At 35.9% G+C, this 21252-nt stretch overlaps 1 protein-coding gene across 2 annotated transcripts; it reads right to left on the reverse strand.

Annotated features, from left to right (window-relative positions):
• Positions 1-401: 401 nt before the first annotated feature.
• LOC142623679 (uncharacterized) lies at positions 402-20695 on the reverse strand. 2 transcript variants are annotated; one of them, XM_075797124.1, is made up of 25 exons: positions 20366-20695; positions 20067-20175; positions 18356-18707; positions 17969-18123; positions 17388-17627; positions 15477-15586; positions 15257-15334; positions 15062-15168; positions 13238-13332; positions 13038-13153; positions 12746-12849; positions 12588-12665; positions 12302-12380; positions 11853-12021; positions 10797-10867; positions 9276-9356; positions 9124-9194; positions 5400-5496; positions 5183-5242; positions 4437-4491; positions 3938-4335; positions 2006-3856; positions 1268-1846; positions 1134-1192; positions 402-939 (listed from the first exon to the last, which is right to left on the reverse strand). In XM_075797124.1, the coding sequence occupies exons 2-25, from the start codon at positions 20080-20082 to the stop codon at positions 744-746; spliced, it is 5217 nt and encodes a 1738-aa protein (XP_075653239.1). In that variant the 5' UTR covers positions 20083-20175; positions 20366-20695; the 3' UTR covers positions 402-743. The 2 variants fall into 2 exon arrangements, with proteins under 2 accessions (XP_075653239.1, XP_075653238.1); XM_075797123.1 differs by having other exon boundaries at positions 18356-18716; positions 20366-20506.
• Between the last annotated feature and the right edge of the window lie 557 nt (positions 20696-21252).

The raw sequence follows: 21252 nt of genomic DNA on the forward strand, positions 1-21252 counted from the left end.
AATTGCAAGTATTATTATAAATTTTACTCGGAGGAAAAAAGTCATAAGAATGAATTGCTCTGACAATGGTTATGGCCAAGAGCCTCTTGGCTCAATTTAATGTCTTGGGAATCTCAGAGGTCAGGGCCCCTAACTTACGGCAGGGACCAAAACGGTCATAATAGAAAGAAAATTGAAAAATGAGATTTTGAATGATAATATCGTATATGGCATTGAAATTGAATATCATTTGGATCCAAGAAACAAAATAAACCAACAAAGGCTGAAGACCAAAGTACAAGTTCGAATCAAGCGAGGTAAATAACAGTTAAAGATTTGGGAAGAACATGGCCACTTGTATGGTATGCAGTATGCACAATCAAGGCTCCAAAATGGGCGAGAGAGGAAAAAGGGCACCAGAATTGAATTTTTAACATTTCTTCTTTGCCTTCGTTGTTATTAATGATGGTATCAAGTGTCTGTCTATACATGAATGAATGATCTGGTGGAAAAATTCCACGGCAACTGGCTAATTTCCCTGACATTTATCTCCCGCTAAAAAGAATTCCCAAAAGACTAACCAATTCCCAAAATTGGATCTAACAGATAAATTGAAAAAGCCTTTCAATACTTACAAATCAATGTAATATCTACACAAAAAAAAAAAGGAAAAAAGAAAAAGAAAAAAGAGAAGGGGTAGAAATCCCGTTCGCACTTCAACCGCACTACAGGCCCTACTTCTCTATAGAACTCTCTACGAGGAGCTACAAAGAGGATAATGTCCGTGTGAACCATTCTGAAAGGCGTTTTATCTTGTCTAACATTTCCACATTCTTTGCAAAGTAAGATTCGGCATTTGACAGCATGACCTTGGCATCATGCTTCAATGCCTCCATACTTCTATAGTAGCTGTTCTCTATTCTTGCCTGGATCACTTCGAGAGACAACGCAACAGGAAACCTGCAAAAATTTCATAAGTCAACATTACATTTCAAAATTCTTTAACAAGAGAGAAATGAAGGTTTTCATTAGATACCAGTATAGCACATGTGTATGTAACAGCATGCACTGAGACCTATATTAAATAGGACACATTTTCACCCCATACAATTAGCAACATAAGAACGAGTTCCGTAAAGATAGACAATATATACCTGTTTGTAAAATGTGACTTGTCTGAAACAATTTTCAATTTTTGAACTCCATAACGATCCTGAAATGTTCACAACAAATTAAGACAAGGAAATCCATAGCAAATCAGTATGAAGGAAGTTTTCTGCCTATATACCTGGGCTTTGTTGCCTGACTGCTCTAATTTGGCAAAAGCAGACAGCAGGTTATTTCTGATCTCATTATCAATATGAGGTTCCTCCCATTGAGTATCAGTATCAAAGAGTTCCCAAGGACTATGATTATGCTTTTCTCTGGGGTCAGTCTTGTACTGAATAGTATACCTCTCCCATGGACTATCAGGAAAATCTACTGATTTGGCCTTCGAGGACGTTATCCGACCATCCCACCAATTGCCATCTTCTTCACCTTCAACTTCAGTTCTCCACCATACTTTGCACTTATCCCTGATTGTCCATTTTTTTGCCATAGCAGCATCAAACCGAGTCCTTTCAACAAGAAAGTCTGGGAAGCCCATCACTTCAGGCAGAGTCAATTTAAAAGATTGTTGGTAAACATTGGAATCCTGATCTACAAATTTAAGTATCATTTTACAGCAGCTCTCCCCAGACCCTGCAAGTGAGGAATACTTGAGGTCTTCAACTTTACAAAATTCCACAGCTCTTATGATGCCCTTCATGTATGTCCAAGGGCCCGGTTCTCTTGAATTAAAATAATCAATATACTCTTGATGCCCCTGAAAAGTAGAGCTTTGTAGGTAAATAATTGAGACTATTGATCCTAAAGCACCAACCCCAAAGAAAAAAAAGGAAAGGAGGGGGGGGGGGGTTGACAAGAAGAAGAATGATAAATATCAGCAACAGTAAATCATGTGATATATTGCTTAACAACTAACCTGTCTCAAATATACAACTTCATCCCCTTGCTGGGGAATATATCGGGAACCCTCCTCATGTGTTGACAACATTAACCATGATCTTTTTTTAGCTGATTGATGTGACTTCCTTCTATCTACTGGAATTCTGTCACGAACATGGTTACTGGCCCTCCTGATTCTAGTCGACCTCAGTCCAACAGTAATTCTTGCAGTTGATCCCCAATTTTCAGTAGGGGATTGACATCTGTGAGTGGAATTATTATGGGTACTTCTAAATGTATACCCTGATTCATCTCCTGGCCCTGACTTGAGACCATCACTGACATTGTCTGAATCATGTGTAGATTCCTTCAGTCTTGTGGACCTTGTCCTATGATCCCCATTAATGAAGCCTTCTTCAGAGTCCAGTCCAGCAATTATACTATTGTTGCTAGCATTTGAAGTGCTTTCCCCCACGCCACCACTATCAACTTCTAAATTAGCCCTACTCCTGTGTGATTTCGACCTCTTGTAAACAGCCGCGTACCTTTTGTTTGAATTCAAATGAAACTCCTGTGAATCATGTGCCAGGGACAACGGAATTTTATCAATCTGAGAGTCCGATTCATCTTCATGATCTGCATTAACTCCACTGGTTCCTTCACCATCAGGTGCAACAGGATCCTGTTCCTTGTTTGAAGGGCTTTCATGCCAACCATTGTTCTGATTTTCTACCAAAAATCTCATTTCCTGCTTGGAAGGACTTTCAGGATCCTCTAAAATCCTTTTTGACATTATCCTTAACTTTGTTGAGCTAGGTGTGCCTCTCTCAATTTGCTCAGGGTGGTGATCAGTCCCATTTTTGTACGGCAAAGAGGAGATGGAAGTATCCTGAGCAGCCACATGAACAGATTTTGGTGACTCACCTTTAAATTCCTCAGAGGCACTGTCACCAATATTTTTGCCATTCATTACTGCCATCCTGTTGATATTATCCCCAAAATTTTGGATTTCTATAGTAGGGGGGGATATCATAACACTATCCTGTTGAGTTTTCATGTTCCCCTCGACGTCATTCTCTTTTTCACCTTGACCAACCTGACATACGTGAGATCTGTCATATGCATCTGATGGCATTGCTTCACCAAATCTCAGACGCTTGGATGTACGAGCCTTGACCCCTCCCCATCTAATTTGGCCATTACTGTAACATTCAGACAGGTCTAAATGATCTTCAACCTTGTCTAATCTACCTCTCCCTTTTCTTTCTATAGTACTGCAGTTTGCATCACCAGAAAAGTGCCCTTGATCCTGAGAACTTGTACGGTTCCCATTTTCTTCAAAGGCCTCCTGAGAAGCTTTAGATGATGATCCCACCAGATCAGCCTGGTAGTTGCTTTTATGTGATATGCTCCTTGGAAGTACAAGCTTATTTGAATCCCGAATAGGCAATTTGAGAATCAATCTCTTCCTGTTTCCATCATTGAAATGAGATTCAGGTAATTCATAAGGTTCAACAAGATCCTCAGAGTCATCCAGGGACAATTCTTTTCCTTTTAAATGTTTGCTTTGCTCATTTTGCAAAGAACTATCAGATTTATCACTCTCAATGATTGAATCTTGTAGTGAAGATTCACTTTCTGATAAATTATCTTCAGAGCCATCTTCATCTTCACCATCTGTAGATGTTCCTGTGATTTTTGAGAACAAATTAAGTGCATTGCGTGCAGCAGCCCTTTGAGGTCTCAAAGACTTTGATGTGGATTTCCTCTTTGAAGCTTTTCGGCCATTTCTTGATTTCCTAGGTCTATTAAATCTGTGTGGATTGCCGTCACACTCATCCAGATTCCTCCTTTTAACACGCCTCCCGGAAGAAGTCATAATCTCAACCTGAAAAGGGGGGAAATTAATTCAAGCAATGCTAACAAAAGTCTTAAGTTAGAACTTAGTCTTCCAAAAAAGGAAACTTACTTCTGCCTTCTGTTTTTTCCTCTTTGATCGACGAAGGCCATCCATTGAGTCCTCATCCTCACTGTCTTCTGCACTGCACTCTGGATCACCAGAGGAAATTGAACTTAAACTTCCTTGCTCCCCTCCGGGGAAACAATCTTCTGTAACATTGTATTCTGAATCATTATCTTCACTTTGCACTTCATTTTCTGGTTCCCAATCCATGGCATCTACAATCTCTGGCAGTGGTTCAATCGGTAAATCCAAGTCTGCCAAAGGAAGCATTTGGTAGTCCGGATCTACACTGAAATCAGGCCCTACAGCAAGTCTCAATGAAGAAGGATGCCATTCTTTACCCAGAGCTCCTAACCGTCTTTGCTGGTATGCAGTCTGATAGGGTTCTGGGTACGGCACCATGTCTAGCATTTCAACCACATAACAAGTACTTGAGATACTGATATTGTCACAGAATTCCATAAAGAAAATAAATGTTAAATTCAGCGCTTAGAGTTGAGTGAACCTGAGCCACAAAGAAGATCTTCCATATTCCGTCGGTATGGTGGAAGCTGAGTTTCCTGAATCAAATATTGTCATGAATTAGAATTAAGAAGGGATAGTAAGAACATGATGTATCAAACTCTTTAAGTGTTTAAAACTCTATATCTGTAAGTTATAAAAGGTTCCTAATCCACTCATCTAGAAAATAGATGTTGCGAACACTTAAGTGTCAATCCTGAGTCCTAAGTCCTGTTTATACATCCATATTCCTATTCAAAATTCAAAATGAAGTATGAAAGTTACCTATCATGAAGTATCCTACAAGCATCAGCATTAGAAACAGATGCTACCTTAGAACTAACTGTGGGAGTAGGGGGATCCATGGCTGATTACCAAAGAAAAAGGCATGGTGCATAATCAAAGGTTGTTCTAATTCCAAACACAAACTATGAAAAGGCCCCCCCCTCCCTCTCTCTCTCTCTTTCTCTCCCACACACATGCACACACACATAAGCATAATATTTCTTTCAAGTGCGCATGTAGAACCAAAATTTGCATTTGATTTAAGAAGTTCATTGTGGTAGGAAAACTGTTCAAAATCAACATGCACCAACTGACCAAGCATAAACCAATGATAGTCATTTCCTAAAGAAGTGTATCACCATTTTAGCACGTCATTTTTTCCTAAGCAATAGAACTTCGAAAGTACAGACAAAATTGCATATATGGAAAATCACCAACACCCAAAGTTGCCAATAAACAACTAACCTGGTCAAGTGCATTTCCAAGCGTATCATAAATAAGGGGTCGATAATCACCAAGGAAGAACTGTTATACAAGAGCACACGTAACAAGCGTCAAAAAGAGATGCAAAAACCTTTTATTTTTCTTCGTTCTTCTTTTATTATTATTTTTTATTTTTGCAAAAGGGTTCCAACCTTTTTTTTGGAGGGGGTGGGGGGGAATTAACAAAATGCATTACTACCTGATCATATTTGGCATCCATTTGGGACTCGCCTTGGCCAGTGTTTAATATATACAGTTGACCAACATCATCCGAAAGTATAATTGATGTCCCATCCCTGGCAAAATAGAGAAAAGTTTCATTAAAACGAAAAATCAACAATGGATTTACAAGAATAAAGAAAATTGCATATCTAGAAATATTAAGATCGGTACAATCAAGGCCCTACTAAATGAAATAATAATCGAATAACTTCTTTCTGGGTCAAATTCTTTTGAGTTGCAAGCACAGATCAACTCAATTAGGAAATCCCTTAACCAAATTACTAAGGGCTGGCAAGAAAAATTATTGTCATTCTGCCCTATCTATGGCCATGCATAATAAAACACATATTTCCAAGATTGCAATCAGTTTGATAATAATCAAGTGATATTGCTTCTTTGGCCTGAATCAAGGAATCCCATAGATATGATGCAAAACAGATATTGTCAAAGCTTATGTTAAAAAAATACATTAGTTTGGTTTTCCTGACTACACTTTAGTTGGGATTAGGGATTTAGTTTAATTTAGCTTATTTTAAAAGATTTACATGGTTACATACTATCACAAAAAAGATTAAGACCTGCCATAGCTATCGATACTAACCACTTTCCAAATTATATTTCTTATTTTCTTTGCTGAATCTTTTTTTTTTTAGTGATTTAGAAGATGTTGTCTTTCTACCACAAAAATTTTACGAGTGATTTGACATGAAAACAATCAAGGAAAGGAATTAGTCATCTATTGCAACAATGTATCCTGATATCTATAGAGGTAGGGGATATAATTCATGAGAATATTGCAAGTCTCCACTGGGCTGCTTTAATGGTAGTCTTTACATTCTCTTTTGCTTGTAGTATCAAGTATGTGGTAGAAGTGCAACAAGAAGCTCATGAAATGAAATATTGTAAAAAAATACACACACACACACACACACACACACACATACATATACTCTGTTTTGCCAGTTGAATTCCTACACTTACATTACGCTTCCAACTCCACTAGATTCCTCTGTCAATCACATCTCCTAGAGCAACACCTCATATATTTTGTTCTTGCCTTCCTTTAGACCAAATAATACTATATATATATATATATATATATATATATATATATACATACAAACTCTTGCAACATTTTTTTTTAATGCAACAAGCCTTGATCCCAAATTTTTGGGGTCAGCTATGGTCCTAAGTAGATAAGTTAGGATTGGCCACATGCATTCTTTCCCTCTATTCTATTCTATCTAAAGTCATATTCTCTGTTCATCCTTAATTGAAAAGTCCTTTTTAATAATTTTAACTAATGTTATTTGGATCTCCTCTACCTTTTTTTAGTTCCTCAACTTGGATCAACTCGTCTCTTACTAGTGCATTAATCGCTATCCTCTAAATATGACCAAACCATCTCAAACAGCTCTCCCTCATCTTTTCATCAGTAGGAACTACCCATATCTTTAAGCAGATTTTCTCATTTTGAACCCTATCTTTCCATGTATTTCCACATATTCATCTTAGCATTCTCATTTCAACTACACTCATTTTATAAATATGTTACTTCTTAACAGCCCAACATTTGGAACCATAGAGCATAATTGGTCTTACAACAATCTTATAAAATTTTCCCTTTACTTAATAGGTATCTATGATCAGTGATCACACAATACTCTTGATGTGCTTCTCCACTTCATCCACCTTGCTTTTATCCCATGAGTCACATTCTCTTCAAATTTTTATATCTTTATGAATTATTGATCCAAGATATCGAAAGCTCTCTATCTTTATATCTCTTGACCATCAAAAAGGAAACACAAAAAGGGAACCAATGGACTATACTAGATTAATATCCTAAGAATCCATTAGATCATACACAATGTAATCATAAATCATCTTAGGTCTACTCTCATCCAAAGAGTAGCCAATAAAAATAAGGGCTTGAACAAACTAAGTTTTGAGTCCCTATTCCCGAAGGGGCAGCATTCATAAGCTCACATTGAACTAGAAGGGACTGCATTCCAAAAACTATTTCCAAATATCTTGGAGTACCAACGATGCCTCATAAAATAAGGAGGCAACACCTCTTAATGCCTCATAAAATGAAAGCACACTAAAACACCGACTATTAGTAAGTACCCAAACCAATTCACCTTATGCTCCATAGCCACACAAATCCCACAACTCAGTGCCATTAACTCTAGCCTAGCATTCCCACATAGATATTTTCCTGAAAAACCATTTCACAACACAATGGGACCTTTTCCATTATTTGATCTGCAACCCCGAAATTCATATATCCACAACTTTAGTCCATAACATAACAAATTCTAGGCAGCAATATTCTACAAAAAATGTAATGTCCTAGATTAGTTAGATATCAGACCTTTCCTATGTCATGATCTCTGACAAGCAAGCCATAAGCTGAATGCTCTAAGCTCCCACAGAAGTAAATCCTGAAGAAAACTAACTATAATGCCAATAGCTGTTTTACCAAATTAAAGTAATCATCTGTCATGCCTCTTTCCATGTGCAACCATTCTCTCTTTAAATATAAACAGTTTGAGAGCTCACAAAACAAACTTAAAAAGGCAAGAATGCTTTTAATTGGTAGTTAAGAATTTCTTTAGGGCACATTTTCAAACATGTGCACCATAGTTCAATAATTATCAAAATTCTGAGGACAGGATCTCATATGCATTTACCATTAGGCCCATGTCTGTACGCTTGCTACCTCAGTTAGAACAAAGGTTTCAGAAATTAGCCATGACATCAGCCAAGTCTTAGTTAAAAGTTCATCTAAGTGAACATAGAAGATTTGAAGCTAAAATTGCTTAAACTAACAGAATACTATAGTAAAAATTTTCTAGATTGAATATCATTTACAACTGCCATTACACAGAGACAAAGTATGGACAGTATTGTTCTAAACAAATAAAAGTACTGAGAGTTAACCTAAATAACAGGTTTAAAATTTGAAACCACTATAGGAAATCTTACGAATACACTTGCTTAGCAGAAACCTTCACTAAAAGGGGAAAAATTGTCTTGAAGTAGTGTGTTAAAGCATTAGAAAGAATTGCCAACTGATAAAAAGTCCCAAAAGCAGAAGAGAATCGACATTTATGTGCCGACATCATAAATGGCTACAGGGATCTCTAAATCCAGAGTAAAGACTTCGACCACATTAAATTAAGAAACGTCTAGTCAGATAACCGTGCAAAAGTTAGGAGCAATTTTAATGACATTCAAGAAAGCAAAACATGAAGGGAAGCACAAACAGAAAATAAAATACTTCCTTTCAAATTTGAAAAAATATGTAAGAGAATATAAGGGAAAAAAAAGTACAGGCAGTGTGCTAGAAGCAACAAAGAAAAACTAAGTAACAATGAAAGTACAAAAATCAAGCATATCAGGTAAAGAAATTAAAGAAAAAACACCCAAAGCATTTGCCCAATCACACAAGGTCTGAAATAATAGAAGTCAACTCATGAATCGATCTTTCTATCCCTTCACCTTCAAAGGTACGTGTATTCCTTTCCCTCCAAATGACCCACATAAGGCAATGAGAGATCATTCTCCAAAGCACCTTAGTTCTGAGTCTATTCCAAAGTACCTTTTGAATTTGATTTTAACAAGGGCAGAACTAAACTGAAATTTCAATTGCATGAATAATTTATACTTCTAGTACACATTTATTATTCACTTACGGTGAAAACTTCCCATCTACCAGCTTGAAACGTGAAGTATCATATATCCGGATAGGTGTACCTTCCCATATCTAAAATCACAAAATATGAGTGCTCAGAAATATAGAAAATCATAAGAAACTTCAAGGTGATTAAAGAAACTAGAAACTCACATCCCACACTATGGTTTTTCCATCGTAACCAGCGCTCATAGCTATCCGTGGGTTGAAAGGATGAACATCCAGAACATATGTCTATAAAAAGACAAGTTGGTAGTCAGAATATCTCTGCATCATATGGTATGTTTCATAAATAACAGAGAAACCATCTTAATACACGTACGTAAAAAGAAAAGGCAGCGGCATACATGAGAACAAGTGTCTTTATTTTTTTTCTTTTTTGATAGGTGAGAACAAGTGTATCTTTCTGAACATTTCCCCTCACATGTGACCCTCATACGAGGGCCATCCGCATGCTGAGCCCTTCAATGATGGGACCTAACATGTGGACTAGGAAGTTCATTGGGGGAGATGAAATACAATTTGAACACATAAACCTACACCCTGGTACCATAATAAATTACCATTTCCCCCCAAAACCTAAGTTTATGGTTGTTGAAGATTTTAATCAATTAATTATGTTCTATCAAAGTTATGAAATGTTTTAAAAATCCTTTCATGAATACCAAGGCTTGCATGGTGCAAGCCAGGTGTGAATTTAATGTAACCTCACAAACAGGCTGAAAGGCTTGGACAGACAAATGCTTCCAAAGTTGTGACAAAGAACTGATTCAACAATAGGAAATTCCATAAGAGAGAATAAAAACAATAACAGGATGTTGGACAGACAACTCATGTTGCTAAAAGCGAGAGGCACATAAGCTCTGAGCTACAGGCACTTTGCTTAAGCGCACTTTTCCCAACAGTGCAGACAACATTTGCATAAGTTTAAGGACCAGTATAAGAGACTGGTTACCTGAAACCATATGCAAATTACAAAGTTGAGTCACTCACTGGCAATAAAGATAAAGAGAAGTCCTACTTCCTCCTCATACCCTGTTATTATTAGCATTCATCTAATAAATTTTTTTTTTATGACAAGGAAACCCCTCAAGGTATGGACCAGTGGGACCACCCCTGAGGGGCAAACCCTGAATACCTATACACCCTCACTGAGCAGGCATCGGGTAAATCGCAAAATGCCTCAGCTAGGAGCCAAACCAGAGACTTCTGGATTTATACTTACTCCAGGCACTCTCCCTTACCACTGAGGCACCCCGGGTGGCGGCAATATAGTGATCTAATAACATGGGAGGGAAAGCCAGTTTTAAGGATTTAAAAGGATTTAACAGGGAGAAAAAGCTAAAGCATTGTTATTGCCAAGTAAATACCAATGTTGACAAGAAGCTATAACATTAACAAGCAGTAGGCAAAACGGGAACTTAATAAACACCTGTGACCATTAAAAACTAGGGTAAAAAAAAGTAGCACATGGGGCACTTTTTCCATCTATCAAAAAAAGTGAGATCATGAAAATGATTAGAGTACTCAACACATGTAAGTCATCCTGACTTGCGGATAGGTTAAAAAAATAATAATAGACAGCAGAATCAGTTCCTTTCCTTCTGAAAGCAAGATAAAACAACAAGAATCAGGGAAAAAAAAATTCCATTACCAAAAGATTAAATCACTTACAGATTCAGTATGACCTGTCAAAGAATGTACTAAGCTACCATCAGCAGCATTCCAAACACATATTCTGCAATCTGCATAACCAAAAAAAAATCCTATGGTTAAAAATCACAGCTTATATCTCCTAGTTATTAGAGGTATTCAAACATAAATTCTTGCGATTTTCATATTACACGTGCAGAAGTGCACATGAACAGACAAAAAATTAAATACATAAATGTATGGAGTAATGCTTTGTTCAAGCTGCACGCAAGATGGGGGATAAAAAAAGAACAATTACAATTGAATATAGCAAAGAACCTTAAATGAAAATGGTGGCTTCTATTTACTTCAGACTGTCCCATCAGTCCCCCACATTTATTATTAGAAAATCAAACAAAGAATGGTACCACACCATCGGGTATCTATAGCCCACCATTTGACTAATCGCCCAATTAATTAAACCAATAATGGCCAATCCAAACAAAACGAACATTCTTGTGTTAGAAAAATAAAATGGGGAATGCTCGAATTTAAGGAATGGGACCAATGAGCTCTAGCTCAACTAACATCTTCTCCCCTTAAAATTTCTAGATGGAGGGTGGGATCATGGGTTCAAGACCCATTGGGTGCATGTACAACTTACCAATAAAAAAGTGAGGAATAGGGTAGTAGAAGAAGAAGAAACCCAATAGTGACCATCGAAACCCCATTTTCTCAGAGAGCATGTGCTAATTGGGACCTAGGATGCATTGACATGGGTATGGTACAATACAACGACGAGCAATTTTTGAAAAACTATAACATGATATGACACTATTATGACATGGGTACGGCACCCCAAATGAAGTGTCAGTGCTTCTAACTCCAAAGCACAAGCAGCCTAGAAAGTGAAGACATCACAATTAACATGATAATGCACTTTTTTCTAGAACTATCTCATACAAACCACTTGGGGAATCTATACTCAATGGATTCATTTTTAGTTGATTAACTATAATCACCCATTCAAGGAAGTGTCAGCAACACGTACCAAAACATTAAGAGAATTAAATTAAATAACAGCAACAAGCAAGTTACCCATGATAGCAGCAAGGACAAAGCGATTGTCTAAGCTCCAAACAATCATATTAACACCACGAGGAGTTGGAAGCATTCTCTGACGAGGACCCCCTCGTGGAGGTTGAGGAGGCATTGGTGGAGGTGGAACTTTGAGATGATAAGCTCTTGTCCAACGGCCAGATTTCCCCTAAAACAAGATAATAGAAATACAAATTTTTATCTAAAAATCACATATCAAACACCAAGTCAAATCACCAAATTTAACTTCACATTTTGGAAGGGACTTGTTAGAATAATGGTTAAATCATTAAATTCCCAATTTCCTAATGGTTTAAGCTATTAGGATAAGTAATTGATTATCAGCAATTACGTCACTCGTTGTCTCACAACAATAGATTTTAGAACGGAAGGGGTCAGGGAGGGCCGCAAGAACAAGAAAGTCTAAGTCTTCATTGATGGGAGCTTACATGTGATCTACGTGATCTGGGAATCCAAATAATTGCACTGCCATCACGAGAACAGGTAACTATGTTGTCGTGAGTGAACCTGCAAACAGAAAAACAATGCAAATATTTCTTATATAGCTTATATTAAACCAAAGCAATATTATTTAACCTATAATGCAATATTAAAATAGGAACCTGAAGGGAGAACCCACATTAAAAAGAAGGATAGACCTTATAGCATTCAATTTTAACTCCCCACCCCCAACCCCTAAAGAAAGAGTACTGGCAGAGAAACAAAGAAACATACCAGGAATTCCTAAATTTTGGAATATTCTCTTCCTTTGAGGTGTCAGACATAGTAAATTTAGATGCTACAGCACACCCACTGCAAAATATGGAGTAACATATATATCAGCATGCAAAAGTTTATTAAAGATTATTGGCAATGTACCATGACAATCTAACCTAAATTGCACATAATTGACATCATTCTCATGGCCAGATAACACATCTATCTCATGATTTGGTTGGTCCGAGTCTTCTGCATTTGGTTTACAAGCATTCCACACCTGCAAGCATATAGTTCTTAATATAAAAATCTTAATCTATAGCTACACTTCACTCTGAATACTAATGCAGTAAAGAACTAAAGATTGTGCAAAACATTTACATTTGCTTTTGTAGAAAGTTGAAGCAATACAAAGAATACACAGAAGACATTTACAAAATAAACAAAGAGCAAATATGTTTAACATACCCTGGCAAGAGTGTCAGAGCTGCCGGTAACAAAGACGGTTCCATTAGCATTAAATGCACAACAAAAAATTTGATGGCTCAGAGGAACACTACTTGAGGATGGTCCATTGTTCTTTCCTGCAGCCAATTAGTTATTTCAAACTTTTTACCCCAATGAAGCAGACATCAATCATAAGGACAATTAAAAAAAGGCAAACTAACCAGCTAGAGAATCTGAAGGCCTTGGAACATATATCCTTGGACTGAACTGGGAATACCTAGCATCCCATATCCTACATGTTCCATCATCAGATGACCTGCAGAGGACAAGGATACACAAAGTAAATTACATTTAAAATAAATCAATTGACAGAAGAATGTGTATAGGAATTTTCTCCTCCACAGCAAACAAATCCCATAGCCAAAGGAATTCATTGTTAAAAAAAAAATTAAAGGGGAGAGAGATTGCTTGATGGTAGCAGATACTATAAAAACATAATAAAACAAGACTTCAGAACTTCACTAAGTACAAAAAAGAATAGGACTATATCCCCTAGAAATGAAGAAAAATGAAATTTCATTATGGCAGATGAAGGGTCATTAATCACTTCAACTAATGTGGAAACTGAATGCATCAGTTTAAAATACTACAATTTAACAAACAATTATAATGAGTTCAAACCAAACAGTGGTTTCAGATGCTATCCTACAAAAACTTAAAAAGGAGTCATTACCCAATGTCAGACCCACAGTCCTGGGAGAGAAGAATTGGATACAGTCCTAACCTTCAGCATTTTAATGTGTAAAATGGCCACTCTCAAGAATTGAACCCAAGCACTAGCCCTTAGCAGCCCAAGACTTCACCATTTCCCTGGACAATAGCCTTTTTTTGGGTAAAATTTAAAAAAAAAAGATAGGCTGCCAATGATCCACTTGAGAATAGAGAGAATTGCTTGCGATGGTTTGGTCATGTTTTAAGGAGTGATTAATACACCAATGAGAGAGTGGGTTGTTCAAGTCTGGGGAACAAAAAAAGATAGAGAAAGACCTAAAATAACATTAGTAGAAGTGGTAAAAAAAAATGTCAAAGTGACAGAGAACACAATTTTGGATAAGATAGGATGGCTGAAAAAAATAAATGTGACCAACCTTGATTAGATAGGATATTCACATTCATCGTGTACTTTAAAAGAGCTTGAGAACCATTTTTGGGAATTCTATATTAGCCATTAAGTCCCAATATGGGAAAGTTTTATAACACTGTTTCAGAAACAACTATGTCCAATTGTACTAAATGTTGGGCTGTTAAAAAGAAACATATTCATAAAATGTGCAGCTGAAATAAGAATGTTAACATGGATAAGTAGAAATACACGGAAAGAATGAGGAAATCAGTTTAAAGATAGATGAAAGATAAGGGAGTCACTTGAGATGGTTTGATCATGTTCAGATGAAAGCAATTAATATTTAATGCACCAATAAGAAAGAGTGACCAAAAATAACATTAATAGTAGTAGTAACAAAGATTTGTTGATTAAGGAAGTAATAAAGAGTATGGCTTCACATAGAATAGAATGGAGAAAAAACATATATGTGACTGATCCTAATTGATCTGTTGAGTATCCATAGCTGACCCAAAAAAATTGGAACTAAGTCTCTGTTGTTGTTTTATAAACTGTTACAACAAGAGGGGAATGGGGGATTTGAACCATGGTTGTTCTTATAAAGAGATCAATCAATGCCGCTGAGCTATAAGGCTCTCGGCAATCAGCCAAGAAATCATCCAAAACCATGCTAGCAGATTAGGTCAAGTAATTTTTGCTCCTTCAGTGGGCATGCCCCTTACTGGGTATGGATCTTAAGAACAGTAAATAATCAAATTTGTAAAAAGCAAAAAGAATAATTCAAAGCAATTAATAATTAAACTATCGAAAAGAATATACCACAAATCAACAAGGTCAGACAGAACATCAATTTTTTTACAGCAAATCAACAATGCCACACATACATACATAGGTATTTAAAAAAAGAAAGGACCAGCCTTACGATAGAAGGTTGTAAATAGAGTTAGGTTTGGGGCTAAATGCAATAGCAGTAACAGCTCCAGTATGCCCCTTCAGGACTGAGATTGGGAACCCATCAGGCAAACGCCACTATCAAAAGCAGGAAATAAAAGAGTCAAATAATCATCAAGTATCCAAAAACAGGGTGGGAAACAATAGGGAAAAGTGCATATCTTACAACTCGAATGCTACAGTCATTGGAAGATGATGCCACCAAAGCATTGTTGGAACTCACAGCCAAATCAGTGATATCACCCTTATGAGCATAAAATAAGATATTAAATATAACAAGATATAACAAAAAGAAAAATCTCTCATTTGTTCTTTCTCTTTTGGTTCTAAATGTAACAAATGATCAAATGATGCAAAGGAGTGTCCTACAGACCATCCAGACTTACTTCATGTCCACGGCAACTGGCCAAACAATATGCAGTTTCCATTGACCAGATTTTAACAAGACGATCATCTGAACCAGTAACAACATATCTCCCAGAGCGATCAAACATTGCTACAGGATATACATGAAGGTAAAACCATCACTAAAACTTACAATAACATTTAAAGGAATTTATTCTTCCATTATTACTTTTTAATAAAGAGAGAGAGAAAGAGAGACTGAGAGTGGCCAAACTGTATATAGAAAGTGATAATTGAACAGAAAGTAAAAATAAGCCAATGCCAAAGTAACTTTACTTCATTTACATATACTCCTTTATGAGTATAAGGGCATTGGAGCCTTTGTTGCCCAAACTTTTAGATTAATATTCCTTCACAAGATGGAAGGTATGGAACCATGTTTAAAATTATGGACTTAATATTTTTGGAAAATCAAGAATCCAGTTTCTAGTTTCAAGTTTCAACACACTGGAGTAGAAGAAAAATATAAAATTAGTTACGCTTGAACTTTAAATTCATAAGAAACAAGCCAAGTGGTTTTAATTAGGAGCAAACCTGTTTTTATGAACTGAAAAAAGATAAAAGACAATAACTACAGTAAAGTTTTAAGGATTTATACTTAGTGTGGATATCCTCCATTGAAATGTTATTTCTCTCATACAATAAAGCTTTGACAAAGAACACAAGGAAGCATGAGTTCCACAAACAGATATAATTTGGCTGGTTGAAAACATAACAAATGAGAGAGCACATACTTCTGAAGAAGATTGTGTAGGGAAAAAAATTAGGATGAAAGTTTTAATTCAGATATCCACATACTGAAACAGTCAAAATCAAGTCTGCTTATGCATTCCCAATGTGCTCCAATTATAAAGTCTCAAATAAACTCCATAAAAGTTTCTAGAAGCATATGTCTAACTTGAGCAGAAATGGCATACAAAATTTTAATTTTTGTGGCATTTTGGGGTCGAGGAGTCCAGGTTGTAGCCTAATAGCCAAGCCCCAGAATGACAAGGAGCACAAACTATAGCCCATTTATAGCCCATTTCACCAGATGAGTATTTTCTTTTATCATCCCCCATACCACTCCAAAGAAAGTTTCATTGAAGTTGTTCAATACAGTTTTCAACCTCCTCTGGGATAGGAAAAAGAGAGAGAATAAGTTGGAAGATTGGTCAAAGTACTCTTAATCAAAAGAGGAGCTATGAGCTACTTTCCTTCATCAATTGTTTGCATCTCAGATATAGTATCGTCAAGGGTCTTTACAGGTATATGGTGGAGAGAGAGAGAGAGAGAGAGAGAGAGAGAAAATGAGAGAGAACAAGAGGAAAAGAAGAAGGAGAAGGATGGCAAGGAAAAATTTTAAAGAATTTAAAAAATTAGTATTTTTTGTTAAATTTTAGATTATAAGGACTTTTTTTAAAATAAAATATATTATAAAATGAATTTTTATTGAATAAAAACATTTTTTCAAAGTTCAGGATGTAACGACCTAAGGAAAAGCACTAGCCATATCTGTGTTATACCTCAAAAGGACTAGTTAGAATTTAGGCTTCTTGTAGTTGGTAATAAAGCTCAATTCAACCCAGTATATGCCCCCTATGGGACTTGTCACACACCCACACAACACACAAACAATCAAAGGATCAGTTTAATATTTTCCCAAAGTTCAAGAGGTTTTTTTGCTTTTTTTTTTTTTTCTTTTAAAAGACATAGCACCAGCAGCAGCAACAATAGTAAACTTAGAAAAAATAAGTCTAATGCTAACCTTTGGACTAAAAGGCAAAAGCAACTCAATATCAAATTTAACTTCACCATATGCTGTTTGTTGATTATCAGTCCATAACATACAAGGGATTATCTTCCACATGGATCTAGAATTTAAAATACAGGTCTAGGAGTAAAAGGCATACCACAATATACAGCATTCCTGTGTCCCCTTAGTCTCTTGGTATTTTGCATCTTCTGTACCATGGTAGATGGTTTTGCAATGGCATAACTTGCTGCACGAATTGAAGGGGCACGACAATGTCTTGCAAAACCACCCCCAATTTCCCTCAAACTTAGCCCACGAACTTGATCAGCTCTCATATGAGGCCATCGCATGTAAGCAGGGGGCCTCTTGACTTCATCGTTCCCTTTGTCCCTATCATCTGAAAAAGGATAGGAAGCTCATAATTATAAATAAATAGAAAAACTACCTTTACCAGCAAAGTGGGTGCAAATATAGCAGTGCTTTTTTGATAAGTAACAAATTTTATTAAACCAAATGAGGCAGAAGTACTTCTGGTAAAGGAAGAGGAATAGAACTGCCAAAACTTCCGTACACCAGTGAATGAATAATTTAGATGAAAACAGTATGGAAACTTAATATTTAAGCATGATATACATAAATATTACTTCTCAATCAATTGAGAAAATCCCAACTTCAAGCTTTGCATGTGTGACACACTAATTTATAAACTGCAGTAACACTTAAAGTGAAAACACCTACAGCTTAATAGTGAAAATGAACTCCTCCCAAGAAGAGTAGGCACATCAGCTGCATTTGGAGCATTTTTACCACATATGCCACGTGATGGAGAAGGTGCACTTAGCAACAGCTGCTTCAAAAGCTTTACCAAGTGATCCTTTTCAATGTGAGGATACCTAATTAAGTATCAATTATAACAGGGAATTAATCAAGCAAACTATAAGGAAAAAAAAAAAGTAAACAGTGAAGTAATCTGATATTTAATTGGCCCCTAATTATAATATAACCCACATCATAAACAAGAACAGGATATACAAGAAAGTCTGAATGTTGCAAATAGTCGATTCAACTAACTATTATGCTTAAAGATGAAATATAAAAACAATTAACCTGTAACATATTACATACCTCTCCACCAACATGGCGTAATTTAATGGAAAGGACATGCCATCATCATTTTCATCCCCACTATGTGTCCCATTCCTTGAATACCAAGCATGATATCTTCTAGGTAAAAGTTGATGTTCGAGAAGTTCATTCCACAACTGGACGCAAGTTCTATTACATGGCCCAGCTGAAAGAAAATGCATAATAAGAAAATAAATTTCTCTGTGGTCAATATCCACATCACGCTCCATAGTATGACTTGTATTTGGATCCACAAGTTGAGTCTTCTCATGCCCCTTACTGGAAAATCTCAAAGGTTTCAAATCCTTCTGCGCATCACCAGAAGGGACATATTTCCTAAAGGCCATATTTCCTGTAAGACCTAGAAAAAATTAATTAAGAAATCATATAACAACCATCAAATGCAAACATAATATATCCAAAAACATATACAATACAAAAGCTAAAACACGTAACTTCTCTCTCTCTCTCTCTCTCTCTCTCTCTCTCTCTAACCTCCTTTAGAATTATATTATATTATTTTTAATAACACAAACATTTTTTATTATTAAATTGGCTAAATTGCTTCAGGGTGAAGAAAAGTCTGGCTTCATGGACAAATGTCTGAAAAAGACAAAAAGTAGTGAACATCTATCATATTTTTTACACTTAGCCAGACAAAGGAAATTCAATTTTAATAATGTATAATTCTCAACTTGAACATACATGAGAATGCTGAATGAATCGTAAAAGACACCTCCCAATAACACAACTTGCTAAAGTCGCTAAACTAACCACTTACAAGATCACTAGATTTATTGAAATTAATAATGAAAAATCTAAACTGAATCTCTCATTTTCCAATCTCAAACATGGTTTGTCTCCTGAAATTATTCGATGCACCTAGTGTACTATGCCTTCATTCCATATTAGGTTGGCCCCACTTGTAAGTCCCAGGTCCATCCTTATGTGAAAGAAAGGCCTAGTACACCTAGTGCACACGATAATTTCTCCTGGACCTCACATTGCTCATGGTTTGTGATTTTTGTTTTTACTGCTTTTGGGGTGCATTGGGTGACAAGTGGGTCTATGTTTTATCTTGATGAAAAGGGAATCTTCTTTTTTAATAAGTGATTGAAACGGCTGTATGGGAGGTGTAGGAATAGTTTTGTTTGGGCTGTGACTCCTCATTGTGTCACATTGATAATTTATATGAGGGAGCAATATATTTGTACTTTTGAAGGAGCAAAGAGATCAATGGTTAACTCGAGGCTTCTATCTTGCACTTTCTATTTAACCATTGTACAATGATTGGAAGGGTAGCTTGTAATTATTTACCTGTAATCCTGACTATTAATCAAACTCCTACGAGCAAATGACCCCACCTGCCAGAATCAATTACCGAGTAATCCATTCTTTCACCCCTCACGAGCTAAGCAATTTATCCTTAGTCTTTATTACTTGTTCCCCCAACCCCCAAAGAAAAACCCTAAAACCCTAATACCTAACAAACTAAAAAAAAAAAAAAAACCTCTTGAGCTTCATTGTTTGAAGCCCTGAACTAAACAAATATGTAAATGCAAAGCAATCTCAACAAAGCATAAATAAAAAAATAAAATAAACATAAATTTTAAAAGAAGAAAATTCAGATGAATGCCATACAATTCAACCAAATTAGTGCTATTTATAAAATTTAAAAAATAAATAAACAGAAATATACAAATTCATATACCTTTTGTAAGTGCCATACAATTGAACTAAATAAGCAATCCAAAGAAACACGAAGAAGCTTTTTCCTACTCTTTCGAAACCCTGAGCTCGCAGAATTCATAATGCATTCTCTGTGACAAACCAAAACGAAACCCTAACTTTTCAAGCACTCAAATTATGGAAAATAAATAATTGAAATTTGAGATAAAATCCAATACATGCATTCATTATACGATAATATCTCAAAAATAATTCATAAACAAAAAAAAAAAAAAACGCATTAATCAAGAAAATTGAGAAACGTTTCGTTGCAACAAGTACCTTCCAATGGAGATGGACGAAACGACAGCGTTTTGTGTTTGTGTCTTCGAGTACTGTGGATTGAGTGATAGTGAATAGGGATCTCTGTCGAGTTTCAGAGATTAAAAAAAATTTTAAATTTTTGAAAAAATAAAGTAAAATTTGGAAAAGGAATAGCGAGTGAGTACACGCGCTGAGACTAAGAATTTTTGTTTTTTAGATTCTTGGAGGGAGCTCTGCGAGTCAGGCTTTGTTCTTGGATTTTCTACTTCACAGAGAGAGAGAGAGAGAGAGAGAGGAGCAGAGAGAACGAAGAGAAATAGAGAGAGGGTGAGCGAAACGTAGCGTTTTAAACCTTTTACGCTTACTCTTTCCTGGGAAGATATGCTTACGAAGGAAAAAAACATACAAAAAAATGTAAAATATAAATATAAATATCTAAGAACCAAAAAAATAGCGGTGTTGCACGCGAGTTCAGAGCGTATACGGCACGATATAGAACGACGACGTTTTCGTTATCTAGTTTTTGCTTTTGCTTGTTAGTTTTTTTTTTTTTTTTGTTAGGAACTTTTGCTTGTTAGTCAGTGCCAAATCCAATGACAATGTACGTTTTTTTGTTGTGTGTGTGTGTGTACTGTTTGTGTACTTTCATGGGATCATAGGATGCACATTCAGGGATTTGTCCCCTGCTTTGTTTTGTCCCCCAATCTCTGATTATTTTTCTGTTTAGTCTTTTTAGAATTTTTTTTTAAAATTTTAATATATCAACATAGAAAACCAACAATTTTTTTCTTCAAATCCTAATTTTTTTCATAATAAATTAATGATAGTTTTTTTTTTTTTTGCTAATAATTAACACTATGATAGATTGTGATTTGCGTAAATCATTTTTATATGGAACTTTAATT

Source organism: Castanea sativa, chromosome 2 (genome assembly GCF_040712315.1).
Source record: "Castanea sativa cultivar Marrone di Chiusa Pesio chromosome 2, ASM4071231v1".
Lineage (NCBI taxonomy): Eukaryota > Viridiplantae > Streptophyta > Magnoliopsida > Fagales > Fagaceae > Castanea > Castanea sativa.

What these genes read in the sequence shown, in the direction of transcription:
- LOC142623679 (XM_075797123.1), bottom strand. An exon ending in GTCAATTATGTGCAATTTAG is followed by an intron (nt 12,666 to 12,745) that starts GTTAGATTGTCA and finishes CATATTTTGCAG; the next exon opens with TGGGTGTGCTGTAGCATCTA. An exon ending in TTGGAAATGCACTTGACCAG is followed by an intron (nt 4,492 to 5,182) that starts GTTAGTTGTTTA and finishes TATTTGATTCAG; the next exon opens with GAAACTCAGCTTCCACCATA.